The sequence below is a fragment of the Diospyros lotus genome, chromosome 9 (assembly GCF_014633365.1).
Source record: "Diospyros lotus cultivar Yz01 chromosome 9, ASM1463336v1, whole genome shotgun sequence".
Classification (NCBI taxonomy): domain Eukaryota; kingdom Viridiplantae; phylum Streptophyta; class Magnoliopsida; order Ericales; family Ebenaceae; genus Diospyros; species Diospyros lotus.
The window spans coordinates 14,036,697-14,063,275 of record NC_068346.1 but is presented as its reverse complement, the minus strand read 5'-3'; the positions used below and the strand labels follow the sequence as shown (position 1 = coordinate 14,063,275).

Here is a 26,579-nt window from a genome sequence, read left to right as displayed (position 1 = left end):
TTGGTAACTGTTATTGTATGAAAGCTCGACCAATGGGAGGAATTCATCCCAAGTACCCCGAAAATCAATTATACAAGCTCTTAACATATTCTCAAGGGTTTGAATTGTTCTTTCTAATTGCCTATCGGTCTACGGATGAAAGGCTGTGCTAAACCTCAATTGTGTACCCATGGCCCTATGTAGGCTTTTCCAAAATGTGGAGGTAAATTTTGGGTCACGATCAGATACAATGGATAATGGAACTTCGTGAAGTCTGACAATTTCTGCCACGTACAACTCTGCATACTTTTCCATATTATAAGTAGTTTTTACTGGCAAGAAGTGTGCTGACTTAGTAAGACAATCTACAATCACCCAGATAGAATTATAACCTTTTTTTTTGTCTTAGGTAAGCCAACAACAAAGTCCATGCCTACTCGTTCCCATTTCCACTCTGGAATCATAAGGGGCTGCAACAAGCCTGAGGGTCATTGGTGTTCAGCCTTGACTTGTTGGCAAGTAAGACAACACTGAACATAAGTTGCCACATCACGACTCATGCCAACCCACCAATTTTTTTTTCTCAAATCTTGAACCATCTTTATACTTCCAGGGTGAATCGAGTATGGGGTTGTAAGCACCCCCGCCCGGATATCCCAAGCACCCGGACTACCCGAACAGGAGCGCCTACGGGAGGAGAAAAGAATGAGACATCAGACAAAAACCACCCCGGCATGCATACTCAAAGATGAGAGCAACGGAAGCGAAGAAAAACACATGCATGCACTACGGGTACCCCGCTAACACAGCGGTCACAAGATAAATAAACAAACACAAACTCCTGTGCCGAAATACACAAGACTCGAGAAAACACCTGGCACAGTAGAAAATAATAGAGTAGACCCTACACAATCATCAGAGTTGACAGGGATTGACGAGACTGCCTGTACACCACACCGACTCTGCCGTTAAAGCTGACTCCCTTGCTATGGCCCACGCCGCCACTACCTGGAATGATGGAAAGCAAGGTGAGTCGAGAGACTCAGCAAGCATAAGGAAGAAAAGGCTGAAGGCTACACAAAACCAAAAATCTCACCCCAGAATAAACCCCCAGGTACACACAAGCCATGAGACGCTACAACACAACAGCTCAATAGCATAACAAAATAAAGGCACATACCGGTCCTTGGGGCCCACATAAGACACTTGGCACCCAAGTCCCATACCAACCTGCCGCTGCCCTGAAAGGCAACAAATATCTGCAACAAACCTGCGCGCTGTCCCAGGCCGGTACTCCCATCACCTGTATCCGTCGGTACTCCCGACAACCGAGCCATAGGCTCCCTCGGAACGGTACTCCCGTCCGAGAACTAAATACTATCAGTATCCATGCAATGCACATAAAAATGCAATGGCGTAGTGAGCATCAACGTGATACAAGGCGCCCATACATCCAGGCATCAGGCCATGCTCTGCCCACATAGTAAACCACACGCCATGCATATGCTCGCGGTGGATGCAACCTAACCAAACTAGAATGTCCGTGTCCAAGCATTCTCAATAAATGGATATCCCAATATGCATCCCGTACCCATGTGCATATCAAATCATGAACAGTAATACAATGTATCTAATCACGCAGTAAATCACATACCGGTAGAGCTAGTCAGCAGTGCCCGGCACCGGTCAACGGCCAGTGACTAGGGGTGTCCACCCGACGGTCCACATCAAGGCCGTACAATAGTCTACCCCAGCGTCACCAACAACCGACCCCTGCCCTACTGCTCGATAGCTCTAACCGAACCATAAATAAATCTGAGAAAAACTGTAAGTAAACCCAATAAAATCGTAAATAAACCCTCACGTCTAGGAACCTAGTCCCCAAACTGGTTCAGCATCATTCCCGAAAGGAATAAGGGTGGTACAAACCCCCGTAGGCTCACAACGAATAAAATTATAGAAGTCTCGGATTTAATTTAAATTAAAACAAATGAATAATAGTTCAACCAATAAGGCAAGGTGCCGAATTAAAGTAAGGGAGGTGATAAAATACAGGAAATTACGGGGTCTTCCACGGGAATTAAAGATCAGGAAGAGAGGGTTAAGAACTTGCCTTTACACGGCCGCTCCTTGCTTTTCTTGCGCACCCGCTGTTATGTAAAACGTTTCCTGATAATAAATAAAATCGCAGCTTTAATCAAATAAATCTACCGTGTAATATAAATAATTTAACCGTCTAAAATCCCTCGTAAGCGCACCACAATTAATATCTCAACGAGTCTCATATTTATTTTAAATTAAATCACGCTAATAAAGCCAGCTTAACAAGTTAAATTTAAATCAAACGACTCCAAATTCCATAATTAATAAACGAGTCGAAACAGACGAAGGGAAGGTATAAAATACGAGAAATCACAGGGTTTCTCACGGGAATTAAAGAATACGAGGAAAGGATTAGGAACTTGCCTGAAATCGGCTGATTCTTGTCTCTTTCGAGCTCCCGATGCAAATTAAATCATTTTCTAGCAAATAACACAATCGGGACCCAAATTAATTAATTCTAATCTCGTAAAATTTATAATTTAAACATATCACGCTCTACTAATTTTTACCCACGTACCTGATCACTTCCCTTGTCGAAAAATCCCAAAATCCCTTTATTTTCCCCTTATTTTCTTCTTTTCTTCTCCTTTTCTTCTTCTTCTTCTTCTTCTTCTTTCTCCCGCGCACTGCTCCTGCGCGCCTTCTTCTTCTTCTCTCTCTCCTTCTTCTTCTTCTTCTTCTCTTTCTTCTTCCTTCCTTCTTTCTTCCTCTTCTTCTTCTTCTTCTTCTTCTTCCTTTCTTCCTCTTCCCTGCGCCTTTTTCCTCGCCTGCACCAGCGGCCACCGTCGCTGCTGGTTGCTTGCTCGGCTGCCATGGCCGAGCTCTCGGCCAGCTCCCATGGCAGCCACCCCCCCTTTCTCCCTCTCTTTCTCTCTCTCACTGCTAAACTCTCTCCCTCACCCGATCTCATTCTCTCACTCTCTGCTCACTCTCTGCCCCTCCCCCTGTCTCTTCTCTGCTCACTTTGAAAAATATGGCCACTGGCCATTCCACAGCTTCCACGCACCTGCACACAACCACACAAAATTATATCATATTAATTATTTAATTAAACTTAATTTACACTTTTATTAATGTTGGGATATTACAGGGGTGCTATGAGCTTACCTCATAATCTCTTGCTTCACTTTTTCATTGTTAGGGACCATCAGTCTATTACCATACCGAAGAGTACCATCTGCAATTATAACATAGCCAAAACGTTTTCCTTCAGCCACTTAAGTTCCAATTTTTAACATTCGAGGATCCTCAAACTATAAGGTTTTGAACCTATCAAGAAGTGTCGATTTTAGAGTCATATTGGCGAGATAGCCTGACTTGCCTCGATGAATGATCTCCAACTCAAGCCTTTGGATATCTACCAACAATTGTTTTTGAATGACTTGTAAGGCAGCTATTGCTCCATGGCTTTTTCTACTAAGTGCATCAGCAACCACATTGGCCTTACCAGGATGATAGTTAATAACATAATCATAGTCTTTAACAAGTTCTAACCATCTACGTTGTCTCATGTTCAACTCTTTTTGTGTGAAAAAATACTTGAGACTTTTATGATCAGTGTAGATCTCACACCTAACCCCATAAAGGTAGTGCCTCCAAATCTTCAATGCAAAAACACCAGCTGCCAACTCGAGATCATGAGTTGGGTAGTTCTTCTCATATTCCTTTAGTTTCCTTGAGGCGTAGGCAATCACTTTTCCATGTTGCATAAGGACACAACCGAGCCCTTTCTTAGAAGCATCATTGTAGATAATAAACCCCTCACTACCTTGTGGAATTGTTAAGATAGGCGCAGTTATCAACCGTTTCTTTAACTCCTCAAAGCTTAGTTCACAATCTGGACTCCATTGGAATTTCATATTCTTCCTAGTCAATTGAGTCAAATGTGAGGCAATTTTTGAAAATCCCTCGACAAACCTTCGGTAATAAGTAGCTAACCAAACGAAACTACGAACTTCTCCAACATTAACTGGTGTTGGCCAGTTTTGAACTGCCTCAATCTTACTCTGGTCGACTGCAATACCTTCCTTTGATACAATATGCCCCAAGAACGGCACCTTATCTAGCCAGAATTCACACTTCTTGAATTTAGCAAATAACCTCTCTTCTCTGAGTTTCTGAAGCACCATCCTCAAATGCCCTTCATGTTCTTCCTTGGACCGCGAATAGATTAATATGTCATCGATGAAGACTATGACAAATTAATCTAGATACTCCTTAAAAACCCAATTCATCAAGTCCATAAATGCAGCAGGGGCGTTTGTCAACCCAAAAGGCATTACCAAGAACTCATAATGCCCATATCGAGTACGAAAAGCGGTCTTTGGAATGTCATCTTCTCTGATCCTCAATTGATGGTAACCAGATCGCAGATCAATTTTAGAAAAATATTCAACACCTTGAAGCTGATCAAACAAGTCTTCGATTCTTGGCAATGGATACTTGTTCTTTATTATCACCTTGTTCAACTCTCTCTAGTTTATGCAAAGCCTCATGGAACCATCTTTCTTCTTCACGAATAACACAGGAGCACCCCGTGGTGAAGAATTGGGTCGAACAAAACCCTTATCCATGAGATCCTGTAGCTGCTCCTTAAGCTCTTTAAGTTCAGTAGGAGCCATACGATACGGTGCCTTGGATATTGGGGCTATTCCAGGCACTAAATCGATGGAAAATTCAATCTCCCTCTCAGGTGGTAGACTATAAAGGTCATCTGGGAACACATCTTGATATTCTTGGATGATTGGAATTTGTTCAATAGAAAGGTCGTCTTGGGCATCTCAATTATTGCAGCTAAGTAGGCCATACAACCCTTATTCACCAGTTATCGAGCTTTCATTGTTGTTATTATTGGAATTGAAGGCTTCACCTCAGCTTCAACAAAGCAAAAATGAGGTTCATTTGGGTGCTCAAACACCACTTTCTTCTTATGGCAATCAATTGTAGCATGATACCGTGATAGCCAATCCATCCCCAATATGACATCAAAATCGTGGATATCCAATGCTATGAGATCTGCTAACCACTCCCTCCCATTCACTATAACCGAGCAATTTCTCAATACATATCTTGAATTCAATACTGCTCCGGACGGTGTTGACACACTAAAATGAGTATCTAGTTGCGGAGTTGGACAACTCAATTTTTCAGTAAATGTGGGACTAACAAATGAGTGGGTAGCCCTAGAATCGAACAGGATAGTCGCAAGTGTGCCACCCACATACACGATGCCTACATGATAGAATATATATATATGCATATAATCAAATCATATTAATTGATAAAGGTACTCAATTGTAAATTGTAAGTACCTGACACTATAGTTGTTGAATCTTTAGCCTCTTTCTTGGACATGGTATAGACTCGTGCTGGAGTAGTCTTCTTTTCTTCCTTGCAATTCTTAGCTATGTGTCCCGGCTTCCCGCAATTGTAGCATACACCCTTGCAATCATTGGCAAAATGCCCTGGCTTCCCACACTTATAACACACACCTTTGCCCTGAAGGCATTCACCAAGGTGCTCTTTGTCACATTTCGGACAGGTCCTCCTTGGCTGCTTATTCTGTTGGTAACCTTGATGTTTCCCTAGGTCATTTCTCCTCTTCTGCCCATTATTGTTCTAGCCCTTAAAGTTCCCATCCTTGTACTTCTGGCCACTCAGTTGAACTCTGATCTCCTCTTTGCACATGAGTTGTGCCCTTTCCACCAGAAGAGACTTGTTAACCACTTCTCGGTAAGTGGGAAGCTCAAACGGAATCACTGCTTGTTTAATTTGAGGCCTGAGTCCTTCCTCAAAACGTCTCGCCTTTCTATCCTCTGTCGTTACTAAATCCAGAGCAAATTTAGCCAATCGAGAAAATTCTGCCTCGTAGTCTGCAACTGTTCGACTTCCTTGCTCCAACCTCACAAATTCCCTCTCTTTCTGTTGGCGGATGTAACGCCCCACTTTTCCCAAGCGTGCGTTACCTCGAGATTTCAGAAACATTCTTTCTTTCTTTCTTTTTTTTTTTTCAAACACACAACATAAATCTCTCGATACACGTACCTTTATCATAATCATTTCCCAACAATCCCAACTATACCTTCTCAGCATTTGAAAATAATAGACTAAGACAGGTATTATCAATCACATCAGCGGAAGCAAGATCGAAATCTCAATGAAATATAACTGACAATTTCTTTTACAATAACCAAATCGATGTTTCACATGAAGATGTCAAAATATTATATAACCTTTGAACATCGCCGTCATAGACAAAAACATACGAAAACTAAACATAACAGCTACATCTCGATGACATTCTTTCCCTTGGCGCCACTGCATTCACCTGGAACGTTTGAATATTCCAGGGACATAGTCCAAATTAGATGCTGAATCATCTAAGTGAGAGTTCAAAAACATTTTCATGAATGTATGCAAAATCATATATGAAACCAACAATCCCGACATGTACCAGCCTAAGAGAATCTCACGCAGCACTTAGCCCTAACTGGGGAAAATGCAATCTCTCTATAGGCGACACAACCATATCGACTAAGGGTAAACACAATCTTGCCTAAGAGTGACAACCTCGACATATGAACCCAGGAATCACCCCATTGTCATTGTTAGGCATTACGCTCCTACTTAGAGGCATTCCCAAAACCCAACGCAACCTTAGCCCTCAAGAGTATCACATCAGCACTATCCTTGGAATCAACGTCACCTCGGTATTAATGCTATTGCTCAAAGGAACCTGGGGTGGTGTCCACTCGCAGCCTCACCACTTGAGCCAACAACCGGGGTGGTGTCCACTCTCAGCCCCGCCACTTGAGTACCGTAGGGTGAAGTCCGTCTCAGCCTCGTCCCAAGTGGGTCACCTAGCATTAATCCTTGGTACGCATCCCGAGTGCTATCACTCAGGGCTACGTCATAGGTTAACAACCCACGTCCCTCATGGACAACACAACATACCAATGCCGAAAAATCATAACATGCATAACTTAAAATCAACATTTCGATGTATGCAATTTATCGTACGAAATTCAATGCATGTATAAATAACCGTTTGGACAAACCATCACAATAAACCAAGCCATAGGGATGAATACTCACAGTAAACCATTCACATGCTACTATAAGTCTTTTCGGGTAGAACCACTCACCTTGCAACTAAACTTTTCTCGAAAAGCGCGATACGCCTCGATTGCATGCCCAACCTCGATTCTCGTGCCAAACGCTCTATAGTTCAACCTCGAGCTTCAACGATACCCTAGACATCATGTTTGTTCAAAATCATATCAATATCTATTTTTCCATTTTTTTTGTAATTTTCTTCCTATTTCCTCTATATTTCTCCTAAAAAATTCTAATAAATGCCTACTCAAGGTTTTTCCTCGATTTTTCTTCACAACAATTCATAAATAAATATTTCCTAACTTCTAGAATTTTTTTGAAAATTTTCCTATACCTCCTCCTATTTTTCATAAGCCTTATTTCCCTTAAAATTACAAAATGACTATTTTCTCCAACATTTTTCAAAATTTTCTTCTACCATAATTCCTAATTTATTTTTCTTAAAATAATAAAAAAAATTCCAAAAATACTTGAGCCCTCACGCGCCCTCACGCGTGGGCGAGTGGGTGCAAGCAAAGGCTGGCGCGTGCAACTCACGCGCCGCCGTCTTTAACCTCGAGCCAGTCGCCGGCGGTTGCTCCGATCACCCCGAAACAGGTACCCCCTGAAAGCCCACGAAGAGTCGATCCCAACCCCACCAGTTTCAGGCCAAAATGCCACTGGAAAACCCCCCAAACGGCCGGTTACAAGCGGCGGTAGGCGGTCCGTCTCCCTTCTCTGATCAGCCTTCAAATCACCTAAAACATTCACCAAAATTTCCAGAAATTCTCCCCTCGCCTCAAGGATCAAAAGCCCCTTATTGGCTTCCCTCGATTTGCCCTCAAACCCGAGCTATTTGGTGCTTCAAAATCGGCCGAAACCCTTGGGTATATAGGCCAAATCCGACCCCCACGTGGTTGATTTCCAGCCAAAACTTCTACCCCACACCTTTTAGACTACCCTAGGCCATGCCCTGATGAGATTTGCTTCCAAAATCTCTGGAGTTTTAGGCCAAAATCTCGGCCAAATCTGCCATGCGCGAGCAACTTTTGAAAATTACAGTTTGGCCCTCTTGAAATTTTCTTTTGCATTTTGGCCCTTAACCTCAAGCCTCTGATCTTTCTAGCACTATCACTAAGACCCTCAAGATTAGAAATTTTCATTTCTCCCTTGAAACTTTCAAAAAATTACCATTTTGACCTCCCTCGGGCAATTTTAGAAAATTACACTTAGGCCCGATTGATCGATTTGACCTCAAATCCACTCGATTCAACCTGAAACCACTTAAGGGTTGTTCTATACATAAAATATTAGTCCTAGACACACTCCGTTGACTTTTTGGACGTCGTCTATAACAATTCGATATTACGACCTAATCGGCAGCTATATTTTTGCTGTACCGAAAACTGTTCCAGACTTCATTTCTTTTATCACTAAAAATCATAATTTAAATCACTCATCGACAGTATACCATTTTCCTTGGCTATCTAGGGTCCAGGGTACTCCTTCTGACTAATTCGGTCATCCAAAGCTGTGTTAGTGTACCCTAGTCTTATTTTTTCCAAAATTCCATTTATGCCCTTCATTAAATACCGTTTATATCCTCAAACCATTCCTGGGTATTAAAGCAGATGCTCTTGGGAAAATATTTATCATCAAAAGCCTTGGTAAACATCTTTCAGGTGAAGGGGTTGGTGTCTTTCTCATGTTGGCGTCGAACCATCAGCCACCAATCATATGCATCTCCCTGGAGCATGTATGTCGCATATTTAACCTTTTCCCCATCAGTGTACTCCATGACTGAGAAGGCTTTCTGAATCTCAGTCAACCATTTCTCAACTTCGAGGGGATCAGTAGTGCCAGCAAAGGATGGTGGGGACAGCTTCTTAAATTTAGAGATCTTTCCATGCTCATGTGTTTCATTTCTCCTTGGTTGGTTGGTTTGCCCGAAAGTAGCCAGCACTTGCATGAAGGCCTCCATGGTCATCGGAGTGCCTTGAGGGATCACATCGTTGCCTGTCCCTTCATTCTGAGCTTGAGAAGTTGCCTCTTGGGCTTGAGAACGGGTGGTATGAGTCATTACTAAAACAAAGCGAAAATCATGCTCATAAGGAAACACTACATATTAATATGTAGGCAAATCACAACATTCTAACATTAAAGAACATGCAAAAACTTTAAAAAAAATTGACCTTACCAGATGATCGAGGAGGACTCACTTGTGGCATGACTCAGCACTCGTATACCCTTTAATCAAGTTTTTAAAGTCTACAGAATCGCTTTTAAAACTCTTAGGGTATTAGAGCCGACCATTGGTGAAGATGGTCCGATGAGGGCGAGGAGTGGCGCCGGAGCTCGAGGGCCTATACAAGGAGCGGCTTCTAGCAAACTTCTAGGATGGCAGCCCCCAATGGGAGAAGATCTGGGACCAGTTGTAAGGTCGCATGACGAAGACGTTATGTGCTCAAGAGGGGAGAATGTAATACCCCGGGAGCCTAGAGGAGAATAGTATATATCGAGGATAGGTAAGCAAGGAAACAACACCAGTTGGATACCTTTTGGGCTGAATGTTGGTAAAGAACTCCCAAGTTAAGCGTGATTGACCTGGGTAATCTAATGATGGGTGACCCCCCTAGGAAGTTCGCGTAGGCCCATCAGGGTAAGTTGTCCCGGACCTTCCTATCGCTCGATGCGGGATGTTACAATGAATGTGGTACATCATTAGTTTTTGAAATTTATTCTCTTTTCGGTATTTAATTTTTTTTTTCTTACAAGTTTTGTCTCATTCTTTTTTTTGTGAGACTCGAGATCTATTCTTAATCTGTAGATGTTTTTTTATAAGTTTTGTCTCATTAATTTTACTTCGTTTAATGTAAATATTATTTATAAACGATTATAATAAATTATTTTATTATGAAATTTTAAACTATTATAATAAATTATTATTTATATTATTTTTATTTAATATTAAATATTAAATTAAAGAGGCGGGAATCACCTCGCCTCTTTCCCTCACCCCCCTCCCCCTTTTCCACCCCTCCCAAAAAACCCTCATCCTCTCTACGTCACCCTCGATCTCCCTCATTCCCACCCTTCACCCTCGCCCTCGCCCTCGCCCGCTGGATCGCCCTCGCTCTCGCCTCTCGTGGATCGCTCTCGCCCTTGCTCTCGCTTATTGGCTCGCCCTTTCCCTCAACCTCACTGCCGCTTCCACCTCCTGTCGTCACCGTCGCTTCCACCTCCGTTCACCGCTGCCAGTATTACATTCTTCATTATTTGTTCTATTTACATAATCTAATTTCTTCATTATGATTTTTAGTGTCGAAAAAAGACGACTAAAAGTGACAGTAGTTAGTGTGCCAAAAACCATAGATAATAATATTCTGCTGATGGATAAAACTTTTGGTGTTGATACTGTTGTTGAAGAAGCACAACGTGTAATAAATTCAGCATACATTGAGGTGCAAGTTTCATTTAGTTCTTATTTTGTTTGTTGTGCATTGGTTCAAGTTGTTTTTAATTCTTACTGCTGCCCTTATTTTGTTTGTTGTGAATTTGGTGTAATTATTAAATCATCCTTCATTTCTTGGAGTTATGTACCTGTAGTTTGCAATCCTTCCTGGTATTAGTACCTTGATTTCTAAGTTTTCTTTCAATCTTCCAACAGGCACATAGTGCTTATCATGGTATTGGCATAGTCAAATTGATGGGGGCGTAGTAGTGGATTTATAGCCATGCATGCCGTGCTTGCTAGTGAAAAAATTGATATATGTTTGATCCCAGAGATACTTAATCAGGATATTTAATAAAATTTCTTTTACCTGAGCTTAGATATTTACTTGATGTTTGCATGCACTTCAGGTACCTTTTAATTTACATGGACCGCATGGTGTCCTGAGGCATCTGAAGTACCTAATTGAGACAAAGGGATCAGTTGTTGTCTGTATGGCAGAGGGAGCTGGGCAGGTGAGTTATGTCTCAATTATTGATTAACAGTTGATAGTTTTTCCTTTGCATTTTAAACTTTGGCTACATTTTGTAATCCATCAATTTCAAATATTGTTTAAATATATTAATCCTTGGCTCATTATTTCTAAAAGCCATTTTTAAATATCATTCAGAGTAATTTAAGATTTAGTCATCATTTATTAAAGTTTTGTGTTGAAACATTTATCATCAGAACACTATCAAAATCAAACTAATAGAAGTAAGTGAGATTTTTGGCTTACTAGTTATCTCATGTGTTAAAGAAAATAGGAGAAATATTGATGCTCAAAAGCTTTTCTATGTTCATCTTTAATTTATTGAAGAAGTGTTGTAAGTAATTTATTTTAGTTGTATTTACTCACAATTACAGTTAGGGATATTTTTTTTTTCTAATCACAAGTTTAAGTTCTTGTAAAGTAAAGAGTTGGATTAGGTTGTTAGCTGGATATAAATAGGGCTGTTAATTTCATGTAAAAGGTAGAAATTGTATTAATGTTACTTAGATTCTATTAAAAAGTAGAGATTTTTCACTAATAGTGAAACTGTAAACTTAATCTTGAAGGGGGAGGTTGTTGAATCCCGAAAACCAAACTTGTAAATAATTGAATGATAGCAGATTGAAGAATGGAAAGGGAAGAGAGGCTTGTTCATTTTTGTAAGGTGGGGCGAGGGCCATGAATGGTATTGGTGCAAGGATAATTTTCATTTTTGTTAGTATTTTAGGTCACACTATGCATAAAGGTTTGGCTAGGTAACAATCTTGTTGCTATTGCCAAAAAAACATAAAGAAAAGGGAAAAGTAAAGAGGGTAAACCAAGCTTGTTTGCTTGACAAATGAGTCAGAATCTCCATATTATATGATGATACTGGACCGATCACCAAGGTCTGCATTGAAACAAGTACCTGGGGCGAGGCCTTTAATCCCCCGGGAGAACTCCGACACTCAAGTCAGTAAAAGAAAAATACCCGAAATAGAAAGTCACACAATAGTCAGATGATCCATACCTGTAGAAGTTGACCTCTATTTAAAGATGGCGTAGAGCATACTCTGAAGAGATAAGATAACCTCTGAATAAGACGTTGGAGATAATCTCGGTTGACCGAATCAGCCTCGTTCAAAATCAAATATGGGATGAAGATCTAGATGACACGTGGCGTTTCCTGAGACAGGCACGTGGCGGCACCGGGTTGGTAGTCTCCGAGGGTAGTATAATAATTTTGCCCTTAGTAAAATATCCCCTCATCATTACAACACCACGCCTAGTAGCCTTAGCCTCAACTTAGAATTTACTATATATCCTATATATCCTATTGTTTAAATAGAAACATATATATTCACACATTCAGGTATTAATTTAGTTTATTATTTAGGTAGCTAGGAGCAGTTGAAGTGGTATGATTTTTATGATTGTGTGATCTGTGAAGCAATCTGAATTTTTTTGAATTATTTATGCATGCATGCATGCTAGAAGCAGAACATTATTCATCAAGAACTTGTAGATGACAGCGTGCGAAAGATAGTGAGAGATGAGAATAACATAATTATTAATAAGAATGTGGTATTGCGTCCCAAGCAATTGTGGTGTTGGGTGGAAGAAAGAGAAGATGGTGAACAGAGGCAGAGTTTTTTTTTTTTTTTCCAATTCCAAATAAATGAGTTCAATGATTCTTTTAAGGTACCGACTCAGAGGAAATGCTCTTTCCAATTAGCTCTACCCCTTTGTTTGATTTCTTTTTCTTGTATTATTACTTTGCAGTTCATATATAATTTGTGTGTAAGTGGAAAGTGGTGAGAAAAAGAAAGAATAAAAAATAATGGTTTATTTTTCTTGTATTATTACTTTGTAGTTCATATATAATTGATTTTAAGATTATTTGATCCGGTCTTGATGTTTGCAAGCAAGTATTCTTGACCAAGAAATATTTATGTTGATACACATTTTTGTAACATTCCGCATCGAGCGATAGGAAAATCCGGGACAACTTATCTTGATGGGTCTACACGAACTTTTCAGTGGGGTCACCCATCATTGGATTACCCAAGGTCAAGCACCCTTAACTTGGGAATTCATTGCCTATGTCCATCCCAAAAGATATCTAGTTGGTGTTGTTTCCTTCTTTACTTATTCTTGATATATACTACCATTCTCTGGACTCTTGAGGTATTATACACATCGTGTCATCATCATGAGGCCCACAGCTGCGGGTCAGCTCTCAGCTATTGCTCTTTAACGACCAAGAGCCCCACCGCACTTATGAGCCCCTCAGTGGTTACCCTCTAGGCAACCTGATGTGGGATCGAGAATTGATGCTTACAGCACCACCTCCAACCCTCATCCCCTAAGTGTGGTGGCGCTCGTGGGCGCAGACCATCTCAGGGGTGACAGATGGTGGTTTTTAGGGCCAGGGCCCGTAGGGCCCAGGGTTTTCCCACAGACGACGCTAAATGTTAACACACATTTTTGTAATACCTCGCATCGAATGATAGGAAGGTCCGAGACAACTTATCCTGATGGCCCTACGCGAACTTCCCAAGGGGGTCACCCATCCTTAGATTACCCCAGGTCAAGCACGCTTAGTTTGGGAGTTCTTTGCCTACATTAAGCCTAAAAGGTATTCAGTTGGTGTTGTTTCCTTTCTTACTTATTCTCGATATATATTACCCTCCTTTGGGCTCTTGGGGTATTACACACATCATGTCATCATAGGCCCACAACCACGGGTTAGCTCATAGCTATCGCCCTTCGACGACCAAGAGTCTCGCCGCACTTGTGAGCCTCTCAATCACCCTCTGAGCAGTTGCCCTTTGGGCGACCGAGATGGGACGAACCCGGTGCTAATGCATCACTGCCAAAGCCTAAAAGGATTTAGCAGAGATGAAAGACATATTAAAAGGCTATGGTTGTTAAGAATAAGAGTCAGAAGATACTTGAGATTAAAAGGTTATGGTTTGCAACTTATCTGAGCATTCATTTTAGTCTTTACCCAAGGACGTGGTCGGCGAACTGAAGCCCATTAATCTTGACCACAGTGTCATGGTTTAGCGCTGATAAGTCACCACCCTAAAAAAAAAAAAACTTTTGAGTCATGATTCACCAGCTGAGGTCCCCTTATCTTGACAAAAGTCATGGACTGCGACCTACCTGGATGTTCATCTTGACCTCGCTAAGCCCTTAAAAGTCATGGTACGTTAGCTGGGATCAAATTGCCATCTACCTGGACGTATAGCTTGACGGCAAAATGCGATTAAATTGCTGTATGTTAGCTTAGATTTGATCTCATGATCATGACCTACTGGGCATATGGTTTGAATTACTGAAATCTTACTTGAATCTTACCCAAAGTTATTTAGTTTTGAGACTTATCAGTTGTGAGCTAAGGGTGTTCTTGAATTAACTAAATTTAAGTTCATCTTTGTGTTTAGCGTTCAGCTTGCAGCAAAGAATAAAGAAGCAAACAAACTCAATTGAGTAAGAAAAAATGTATTGCTTTCTAAATCCAAGTACAAGGATAAAGAAAAAAAAATCCTAATGGCCTGGAGAAGCCGAGCTCGGAGCAGCCGCATCTTGAGGAGTTGGATTGCCGGCGTCTTCAGCAGAGAGGTCAACTACAACCTGATCGGGTTCGGGCTCGGCAGCGACAACTCTGGAGCTCGCGGTATCGGCGACATATTTCTTCACCGCCTCTACTGCCTCCTCACCGAAGCAGGAAAAGTCGAGATCTGGATGTGCTTTCCACAAAGTGAAGAGAAACACACCGTAAATGACGGACTCAACCTCCTCGCGCTCATTTGAGACCCGAACCTCGACGTCAACCTTCAGCTGCTCTATCTCTTTTCTGTCGTTTCGGCTCGTTGCCTGGCCTACTCCAAGTCTTCTCGCATTGCTGCTAGCTCGGCCTCAGCCTTATTTAGCTTCGAAGTAGCTCGGGAATAGGCCGAGTCAAGCACATACTTCTGGCAATACAGCTCGTCTTCAATCTCCTTCTTAGCTCGCTCGGCCTCCCTTACTCGATCTTCCAAGCCTTCAACCTAGTTCCAGTACTTTCTAGACTCGTTAGTCACAAAGGCTAGACTCTCCTCCAGCTTTTTCTTGTCTTGCCTTAGCACTTCAACAGCAGCCTTGAGTTTCTCTTTTTCCTTGACGGCTGGAGCTCTTTCTTCTTTCTGCTTAAAGATGCTTTGGGAAGCCTGCAAGGCCTGAGGGGTTAATACATTTAAAAGAAATAAAGAAAGAAGTACGAGAGTGGGTAAATGACCTTACCAAAAGACTGTGACGAGCGACATAGTCATCGAGCGCCTCCCCCGATACTTCCCTCCTGTCAAGGCTCTTGGCATAATTACTAAAAACCTTATCCAGACTATCAAGGAGAGGCGCGAAGTACATCCCACCGGCCACGACCTCAGATGCGCTCAGTTCTACAGAGGTGTTTGTTTTCCTCCTCTTGTCAGCCTAAGCAGGCTGAGCGGCTTGCGAGGTCAAAGTGGTTTTCCTTTTATTCCTGGTAGCCTTCTCATGAGCTACTGACTTCTCACGACCCGCAGTAGCTATGGCCGCCCCCCACTGTGAAGAGGTACCCGCCTGAACCGGGTTTGATGAAGTTACAATAGTTGGTGTGGGATCAGAACCAGGCAAAGTGACGAGGTCACGACTCAAACTGGTCGCCTCAATACGAGCTCCCACCCCTTGAACTTTTGCAGAAGAGGACGCATGAACGACCTTAGGCACGACTGGGATCGTGGAAGAGCTGGGTCGTTCGAGCTAGAGCTTCATCGCTTTCGGTAATGTTGGTAAGGCCACAACGGTAACTTCTCCACGAACATTGCTGTCCCTGATTGGGCTCCCGTCAAAGTTGACCTCATCGAACACTGACCTTATCTCTCTCTAGCCACGAACTCCAATGTCACTCTTCTTGATTTCCTTGCTGTTGAAGGGAGGAGCAAGCTAGTAATCCCAGAGTAGAGAATCACAGAACTCACAATCGTCCTCGCCAGTATTCGCTTTGGGATCTATTTAAAGATCTTGTGCCTCAAAAATGGTCAGCCCGAGTTTCCCACCAACGACATATGCAAAATGGGAAAGGCCCATAAGTAAAAGTTACAACGAATAGATTGTTACTGCAAGTGCGGACCGAAAAACTGCTTACTCGGCACAAGAACGAAGCTGAAGTTTTTAAGGTCTTGAAGGGAAGAGCAGGAAAGGTAGAACCACTGGGACTTATAGTCCCCTACATTGAACTTGCCCTTGGCTTTCCCTTGCGACAAGACTTTCTTGCAATTCGAGGAGCGAGCTTCCATATAGTACAACCTGTCTTTGGTGCCTTTGAAAGAGTAAAGGTACCTCAGTATCCTAGGGGTTGGAAGAGGAAGTATATTATTTTTGAAAAGAAGGGCAAGTGAGGTTATCTAGGCGTATGAGTTTGGGGTCAATTGGAAATGAGCGAATTTAAGGTCGTTCAAAATATCTATGATGTAGGGTTGGAGTGGAAACCTAAAACCAAATTCTAAGTGTTGAGGGCTGATGGCGATGAACCCCGCAAGTGGGAAGGCTACGTGGTCACTAGAAAAAGGGACCATTAGACGAGTACCGTAGGGGAGGCGGTACGTGGAAGTGCACGACGCTAGCTCGCTGACGGTCAGCCTAGAAGGGTAACGCTTGAAGATCTCGCGAGTTGCACGCTCCTCGGCAGCTCACTGGGTAAGCACAGGGGCGATACGCTGAGGAACTCTCTCAACGACCTCCAAATCAGATGAGGCCACATTCTGAGCAATCCGCAGAAGCACCGTTCCCTTGTGCTCCGAAAAGCTAGAAGTGTCGTCGTTGCCTACCCTGTGGTTGCGATGCTTCTGACCTGAGGTAGATATCTACAATGAAAAGGAAAAAAAAAATGAATCAGAAAGCTGAACCAAAGCTCTTAGTGACGCCTCCTACCTATCAGGTCCTGTGCTTCGCAATAGGGTACGACTCAAAAGAAAAGGGGGTTGGGCTTTCTAAGCTTATTAAACCTCCTGAAATAAATAAAAGCTAGTCCTATGAGACACACAGCCATCACCAAGTGGCGAGGCGTGGAGACAGAATCGATGGGAAGAATTGGAGCAGAGACGAGATAGATTAAAGGAACGCGAGGAACTTATAATTCTTGAATTGGTTGCTGCAAGAGTTGGGAAAGGGAACCAGTTGAGAAGCGAGGGCAAAGAAACTTCGAAACCGATGGCAATGGAGTCTTGGAGTCAAGAGGAAAGAGGTTGCAGGAGCAAGGAGTATTTTTGAAATAATGCAGTAAAGAGGGGGGAAGGTAAACCCCTCTCCCTTTTATAGTTCAAGGCACTCTATCGTTGGATGAAGAGATCAATGAGCTGCCCTAAATCCAATGGCGGTGTGCAAAAGTGTAGGGTCCACGGACATGATGATTGAGCAGTTATAGGAAACGTACACATTAAATGCGCTACAGACAAGACGTGCTGCATGAAATGGCGTGATATGAAATGATTGGGAGGGAAACTGAAAGGTGTACTAATAGCTGGAATGACTGGTACGTGTCAGCTCCTAGCCCGAAGATCGCACTGCGAGTTGGGAGGCTTAATGTTACAGGTATTCCCCGCTCTACTCCTTATGGGCTGGACTTAATTCAATGGGCCGACCCAATCACATAAGGTCCAGTAGACCTCAAGCTGATCTCATTGAAGCGAGCTCACACATTGTTGGAGCTCGAGCTCGTATGGCGGGGCCAAGTGAGCTCCCAAAAATGCCTCCTATATATCAACATATTCGAGTGAGCTCCCAATTATGCTTCGAGCGAGCTCCTAGAAACTCTTATAGCTCATCGGCCTAGCCGATCAGCTTGTATAACGAGAAGGTCATACGCCAGAGAATAGTAGTAGGCTAGGGGCAGGCCCAACCTGACCCCAGTCTCTCAGCCCATCTGATTGGCCCATATCAGTCCTATCCTGACCCTTTGCAACAACATCATTATAGGCACGTCTGGGTTTCAGCGTGTTCACCTCAGATCTCATCCACATTAATGAAGGTCTCATCGGCGCCTTGCTATTGCATGGATGTTTCACCGACGCCGGCTATTCTATCCCATCAGCTACATACGTACAGTGCATGCAGGAGGGCATATCCTCCTATATATCAGCTAGCTCTTTTGAGAGCTAGGGTATGCTTTTTCTTCTACCCACTTCCTAATACCTTGCACACTTACTTACTCGCTCACTGACTTAGGCATCGGAGTACCTTGCAGGGACGAATCAGCGGGTCAACAAATCGAACCAGATATTCCATTTTCTCATTGTCGGATCCACCACACTAGTGCGGGCCAAGTTATCCCAGACTTTCCTATCGCTCGATGTGGGGTGTTACAAAAATGTGTGTCAACATTTAGCGCCGTCTATGGGAACCCCCTTGGCTGAACTATCCTCTGTCACCCCTGAGATGGTCCGCGCCCACAAGCCCCACCACACTTAGGGGGGAGGCTCTGGCAGTGGTGTGTTAGCACCAAGTTCGTCCCATCTCGGTTGCCCAAATAGTGACTGAGAAGCTCACAAGTGCGATGGGACTCTTGGTCGTTAAAGGGCAATAGCTATGAGCTAACCCGTGGTTGTGAGCCCATGATGACACTATATGTGTAATACCTTAAGAGCCCAAATGAGGGTAGTATATATTGAGAATAAGTAAGGAATGAAACAATATCAGTTGGATACTTTTTTGACTGAATGTAGGCAAAGAACTTTCAAGTTAAGCATGCTTAACCTGGGGTAATCCAATGATGGGTGACTCATCTGGGAAGTTTACGTAGGCCCATCAGGGTAAGTTGTCCCAGACCTTCCTATCGCTCGATGCGAGGTATTACAAAATGTGTGTCAACAATTCATAATTTAGATTTTTTTTCTAAAGTTTTTATTATTTTTTATGTAGGTAAAGTTAAATTCAATTGTCTCAATGTTTTAATTTTTTATTTTTTCATAATTTTTGTTAAAATATTTTTTAATTTTTTAATAAAATAATTATTTTAATTATTTATTTATTTATTAATAAAATAATTTTTTATTTTTTATTTTTTTAATAAAATAATTATTTATTTATTTATTTATTTTTTAAAATATTTTAACGACAAAAATATCCGTCGCTAAATAATTTTAAATTTTTAAATTTTTTAATAAAATAATTCTTTTTATTTTTAATATTTTAGCGACGAAAATTTTCGTAGCTAAATTTTTAAAAAATTACAATATTAGCGACGGATTTTAGGCTTTAGCGACGGAATATTTTTGTCGTTAAAACTCGAAATTCTTGTAGTGAATGGTGGAGTTTAACAAAGAAAATTTAATTGATGGGAATATTTCCCATGACCAAGATGCAGCTAAAGTAGAATCAAACTCTAAGACTACAATTAGGACAAGATCTTTGACAGAGATATACGAGAGATGCAATGCAGCCTCCCTAATGGAACCTGTCACTTATGAAGAAACAACAAGCTTACATGGTTGGGTAAAGGCGATGTAAGAGGAGCTGTACATGATTAATAAGAATGAAACTTGGAGGTTGGTCGACAGACTAAGTGATAGGAAGATAATTGGTTTGAAGTGGGTTTATAAAACCAAATTAAATCCAAATGGTTCTATAAACAAGCTGAAGGCTAGGCTAGTTGTGAAGGGATATTCATAGTAAGCAAAAATTGATTTCTCCAATAGCAAGGTACGATACCATCAGACTTCTCTTGGTACTTACAACACAACAATCCTGGAAAGTATTCCAGCTTGATGCAAAGTCTACAGTTCTTAATGGTTATTTGAATGAGGAAATTTATGTTGAACAACCTGAAGGGTTTATTGTAGATAGCCAAAAGGATAAAGATTATTTATTCAAGAAGGCTCTTTTTGGGCTGAAACAATTACCAAGAGCCTGGTGTAGCTGAATAGATGAGCACTTAAGTAATTTGAGATTTGATAGGAGCAAGAATGAGCATGCTCTTTGTTGGTCCCTTAGGGTATGGCCACTCAAGAGAGGGGTGAATTGAATGATTAAAATTTTTCTCAATTTTAATAAATATTATTGATTAAATATTTTATTGAAAAATATATTTGATAAATATAATAAATTATGTTTAAGATTAATAATAAATGTAAGCCATAAGATATAAGAAAAATAAATAATATGAAGCACAACACAATTTATAATGGTTTGGTATTCCCACATGCACCTAATCCACTTTCCCAAGGTCTAACCACCATTAGCGTTCCACTAAATCAAAATCACCAAGGTTTTCACACTACCTCACCTTAAAAACTAGATATACAACTAGATTACAATGGGTTTTAAGCAACCACTACACCAGGGTTTTCTCCCTAATTTATCTTGAAAACTAAATTCACCTAAATTTTCACGGATCTAAGAAACCTATATAATCCTCAATAATAATTTAAATGTTTACAAATAATTTGTCCACACTTTGACACAAATAAGCAATTAAGAACAAATTATACAAGACAATAATATTTAAATAAATAAATAAATTTATAATCTCAAATGGAGAAGTTCAGATTTATCGTAGAAGACTTGAAAAACTTTTCTCTTCTTGCCTTAAGCCTCTTCAGTGAATATGCAATAATACTTCGAGAGTCTCGGATTGTTTAGATGTTTTGCTTGAGAGCGTTTGAGATCTTTTGGGTGCTTTAAATATACAATGGAAGTACTTGGATACTCAAAAAATGAGTTTGAGGGGTATTTATAAGCATTTTAGCCACTAAAGAAATGGTTAATATGAAGTTTGAAATTCAAAACATGTTTAGGTTTTCTCAAAAAATAAGAAAACATGTCTCACTTTTAATTCAAAATAAATTTACTTTTTGCATGAGAAATCAAGACTTGAAAATTCAAATATAAGCTATTGAGATATAAATAATTAAAACAAGAAAACATGTCTAAAAGTAATCTTCTTTAATTCAAAATAAATTTACTTTTTGTATGAGTAAGAGAAATATGTCTTAAAACAATTCTCCTTTAATTCAAAATTTGAAAATTCAAATATAAGCTATTGAGATATAAATGATTAAAACAAAAAAACATGTCTAAAAATAATTCTGCTTTAATTCAAAATTTAAAAATTCAAATATAAGTTTTAGAGATATAAATAATTAAAACAAGAAAACATGTCTAAAAGTAATTATCTTTTAATTCAAAATAAATTTTCTTTTTGCATGAGTAAGAGAAAATATTTATATCATAAAAATATTTTTATTAATCATCAAAACTTAATTAATATGAGCAAGTTGACTTAATACTCTTTATATGAAGTTGAATGAAAGAGATGTTTTGATAGTGTCGATTTATGTTGATGGCTTGCTGATAACTAAAAGTAGTGACAAAATGATAAAGAGATTCAAGACTAAAATAAAGATGGAGTTGAGATGATTGATTTAGGTGAGATATCTTATTTTCTTGGCATGGGGATTAAGGAATTTTCATTTGTCAGAGAAAGTATACACAGGAGATTTTGAAAAAGTTCAACATAGAGAACAATAAGTGTGTTAGCACACCTATAGCTCAGAATGAAAACTAAGGAAAGATAATAGTGCTCAAATGATAGATGAAAAAGTTTTTCAAAGTCTAGTTGGTTGTTTGTTGTACTTGATAGCAACAAGATCTAATATCATCTTTGCAGCAAGTCTTCTTTTGAGATTTATGATAAGTCCAAGTGAGTTGCATTATTAGGCTGCAAAAAAAGTGTTGAGATATATTAAAGGGTCCAAGGATCTAGGAATTTGGTTCAAGAAGGGTAAGGGTTTGAGGTTGATCAATTATACTAACAATGATTGGGTTGGTTCTAAAGATGACATAAGAAGCACATCGAGTTATTATTTGTTTACAATTCGTTGAGGTGTGTTTAGCTTGAATTCTAATAAGATATTAGGGCTCAATTAACTACAGAAGTTTATGAAGGCATTTGGTTGATGGGCAGCAAGACGCAAGTTGTATTCCAGAAAGACGAGATGGAATACTGAAAATTGGTAATTTCTTGTTTAATCTTTTGGGCTATTTTCGATTTTTTATGGATGTTGAGGCGAAAATGCAACTTCATGACTAAATTCAAATGGATGGTAGAGAGATGACGATGATTAAGAGGTTGTTTGGCTTAGTGGTTTAACCGCTTATAAGCTACTTGTACAGCTGATAAGCTATATAGCTTTTGATGGTTAAGTGTTTGGCATAAATAATGAGCTTAAAAGCTACCTTACTTTAAAGCTACTATAACAGCGTTTTGCAAAAACTGGTACCCCCAGCTTTGGCAAAAAACTTTGTTAGGTTGACCAACAAAAATACTAGAATGCCCTCAAATATTTTTCATATTTACAGGCGTATCTTTCTATTACCGTTACATCTTCTCCCCCAGAAGCTCTCTTCTCCCATCATCTTCTCCAAAAGCTTTGCTCTACAATTACCGTCGCCTCTCCTAGCTCCATACTGCTGTCATCGTCGTTGTCATTTAGCTGAGCAGCTGCAAGCAGCCTCGTGTTGGTGGGTCGCCCCATTGCCACATCTAGTTCTAGATTCGCCGCTTCTGTTCTGTCATTATCGTCACAGGCCGTCGTCGCCCCTCCTCCATAATCGTTGTCGCCTATCTGGGCCATCGCCCCAACCGGCCACTTCCAGTTGGCTATCGCCCCCACCAATCGTCCCTACTCTCATCTACTCTATCCCCACACCCACTACATGTGTATATATATATATATATTATATCAACAGTTATATGTATAGATATAATATATAATAATATATATTATTGTTATATATAATTTATTAATATTTAATGATAAAATTTTATATCATTTAATATTGCCTATTTTAGTTTTTTTTATCAAATTTTGATAACTTTTAAATCAAACACATAACTAATAATTAGTAATTTAAAAGCACATCTATCTAAACACATTATTTAACTTTTAACTTAAAAGCTATTAAAAAAAAGCTAAGCCAAACAGCCTGAACATGAAAAAATATAGAAAAGTAATTTCTTTTATCATTTCATTGCTTCCAAACCAAACCCACTGATTAAAACTTAAAAATTGTTTCAAGGAGCTTTGTCTCTGCCGGCGGATGGGCCAATTAAGGAGCTCTGTCTCCTCCGGATTCCGATGGCGAGGCGCCATGAATCGAGGATACGTTCAGGGAGCATGGAGGCGAAGAACCACTGCAGCGAGTGTGCCCAGTAAGGGCTGCACCTTGCTTCGAACCCTATTCGTGCAACGGCGGCCTCGGCGTATTTTTCCGGCGACGGCGCGAACAACGACGACCTGTGTATGGACGCAACCTCCGATGCCATTTTGGTGGATACGTACAGTGGTACCTGCACTGCATCCAAGTTATTGACGTAACAGCTACTCATAAATGATACGAATAAAAAAAAGTTGCTTTGGTTAGGCATATAAAATGCCCAACCATGTTTTAAGTGCATTAATATATATTATATTTCTACATACGATACGCCCTTGTTAATTCACCTGGCACTGCACGTCTACCCCCATGTCCTTATATTCCACATAGAGGCTTCTTGATAACTGATCAACATATCTGCACGCAGAAACAAAACAATTAGCTAGGGAAAATTAACTTGTACAGGTACGTAGATATAGATTGCACAAATTTTAAATCGTTTCCATTAATTATCGACTGCTACATTGGACACACACTGCCAAAGCAAGCTGACAAAAACATAAATATTCTCGAACAACCCCACAGCCGCCTCCTCTGCATTTAGTCGGGAAATTAATATATACCCAACCCAAGTACACTTTATATATATACTTAATGGCTCAGATTTAATTATATTATATATAAAACAACTAGATTGAGAAGAATACATCTAAAATAGTTACTTAGTTAGATATGATGATGTGATTAAATCGGAATCTGAGAAAGCGTACGTATGAGTCCATCCGTACACACCCGGATATTTCTTTTCCAGCCCACTGGTAACCTCCCAAGTGATCCCAGATGATGATCGAAGAAAGAAGGTTGTCAACTTCCACATATTATAAACCTAATTAATTAAGTAGTTTTTGGTCCCAGCTTTTGTTGAGCACTGTAGTCTCGAAACTGAAAGGAAAACGCTTTATTTATTTATTTCGAGATACTCGACAGGTCGCATGTGTAGTTGCTGCGACACAATTATGAATTATTATATATTATATAACAGACAACTTAAAAGACGTCCGAAAGACCCTGTTAATGGACGACCAAAGGAAGCAGACAAAAAACGAGGAGTTTCGTCATTCATGGCCCTGCCGCTGAACTAGCCATGATCGCTACTCGTGACAGAAATGTCTTTACCAGTTCCGATAATGGGTAGTGTATTGATATTCTGATAATACTTTATATTATGTGTTGTGTTAAGAAAAGTGTATAACAGAACACATCAATTCAATGCAAAGGAATGAGTAATTTCAAGGTCGATAGAGTTTTAAGAGGGAAAAATCATGAATGTCTAAGCGTGGCAAGAATTAATATTGCGAGGAATTAAAAGAGAATGGTTACATCAATAATTTATTTAGAAGGTTTTTAAGTGTACTACTCAATGAATCTCACCCAACTACTTGCCCCACTCAAAATTAAAGATTAAACATCATGCATCATGTAACCGGCTAACTAAACCCGACCGATACCGATACGATGAAATGAAATCCAAGTATTATTCATAAATCTAACGGTATCTCAAAGACTTATTATTAACTAACTTATTTTATACTTTATAAACATCCTAGGCTAGGCTCAGTCATTTGAATTCAAGGTGTTTGATAAGAGGGATGGGGGCAGACATACGCTTTCGTAGCAGCATAGATGGCAAAGAGAGGATGAGAAGGAACAACTACGGCGGCGCCCGAGCCGATATTGACGATGGCGCCTCTCCTCCTCTTGACCATGCCGGGAAGAACAGCTCTGGTGACTCTGGTGGTGGCCTCCAAGTTCACTCTCACCACCTTCATCCACACCTCCTCCTCCACCTCGTGGAAGAACCTCGCCGCCGGGTAGGTAACTCCAACATTATTCACCAAAACACCCACATCCAGCCCTTCCACCGCCCCCTCCACGGCTGCGCCGCCGCTGGACAAGTCCAAGGCGACCTCCTTGATCTTGGTGTCTGGATACCGGGCTTGGATTTCTGCGGCGACATATCGGAGCTTGTGGTAGCTCCGGCTCACCAGAACAAGGTTGAGGCCTTGCTGGGCGAGTTGGAAGGCGAAGGCTTTGCCGATGCCATCGGTGGCACCGGTGATGAGAGCCCAGGAGCCGTAGTTTCTGAGGTTCTTTGGGGGCCGGAGGAGGGTGATGTAGAGCCAGTTGATGAGAAAGAAGAAGTGGGTGAGGAGGGAGAGAAAACCAAGAGCGGAGAGAAGAAGTATCCACAAGGGTTGGGCTTGGAGGTGATGAAGAAGATTGACGAAGTTTGAAACCATCTTCTTTCTTCTTCTTCAAGTTCCGAGACCACAGCATAAGCATTTATATGGAGGAAGGAACACAATTTGGACAAGAGAAATTTATTCAATTTTCTTTTATATCTTCTGATGATGGATGTGACTTAAGGCTAAAGAAGCATCAATGTCCGAGTGCGATTTCTCTTTAACGAGGGTGACCATCACCCCACTGCTTTGGGGGTTAAAATAACAGGATGGTGATGGTCACCCTCCTTAAAGAGGGTGAACAAAATCGCACTCTCCATGCCCTATCCGTTTAACCATTTATACCCTAAACCCACGGGGACTTATTGTGTTCTTTAAAGTTTCAATTTGAAACATATTATACACAATTATTTATTATTAAATATTAATAAATTATATATAATTATTTATTAAAATTTTATATTAATATAATATATAGGTTGATATTCAATTGATAAAATTTTATTATTAAATATTGATAAATTATATATAATTATTAAAAAATATATTAATAAAATATATATATATGTTACATATATAGATATATACACACAGAGGCAGCCGATAGAAGAAGAGGCGGCAATGGAGGCTGAAGGTGACGACCGATGGGGATGGAGATGGATCTGGAGGTGACGATCGATGGGGATGGTGATGGTTGAAGTTGGAAAAAGGCAACAATGAAAAGGAGAACCTAGAGAGAGGCAGTGACAATGAAGGCAATGAGATGAAAGAGATACGTAGATTGAAAATTAAGAAATTGTGCGATAGTGAAATTGGTCGTTGGAAAGACCTATTTCATCTCTCATCTTCTTCAACCAAGTATGATTTTACACGTGGTGCTGATTGAACAATGAGGTACATGATGGGTCTAAAATTGAAACTTAAGATGTCTACTATGTCATAAATTAAAATTTGAGAAGCACAATAAATCCTCCTTCAAATTTAGAGACACAATATATATATATATATGGCCATGCTATGC

The 26,579-nt window shown here is 40.4% G+C and overlaps 1 protein-coding gene across 1 annotated transcript; it reads right to left on the bottom strand.

The window, feature by feature from the left end:
* Positions 1 to 23,195: 23,195 nt before the first annotated feature.
* Positions 23,196 to 25,686, bottom strand: LOC127810361 (very-long-chain 3-oxoacyl-CoA reductase-like protein At1g24470). Its single transcript, XM_052349796.1, has 3 exons — positions 24,981 to 25,686; positions 23,663 to 23,732; positions 23,196 to 23,508 (listed from the first exon to the last, which is right to left on the bottom strand). Exons 1-3 carry the CDS (start codon positions 25,613 to 25,615, stop codon positions 23,233 to 23,235), a joined length of 981 nt encoding a protein of 326 aa, XP_052205756.1. The 5' UTR covers positions 25,616 to 25,686; the 3' UTR covers positions 23,196 to 23,232.
* Between the last annotated feature and the right edge of the window lie 893 nt (positions 25,687 to 26,579).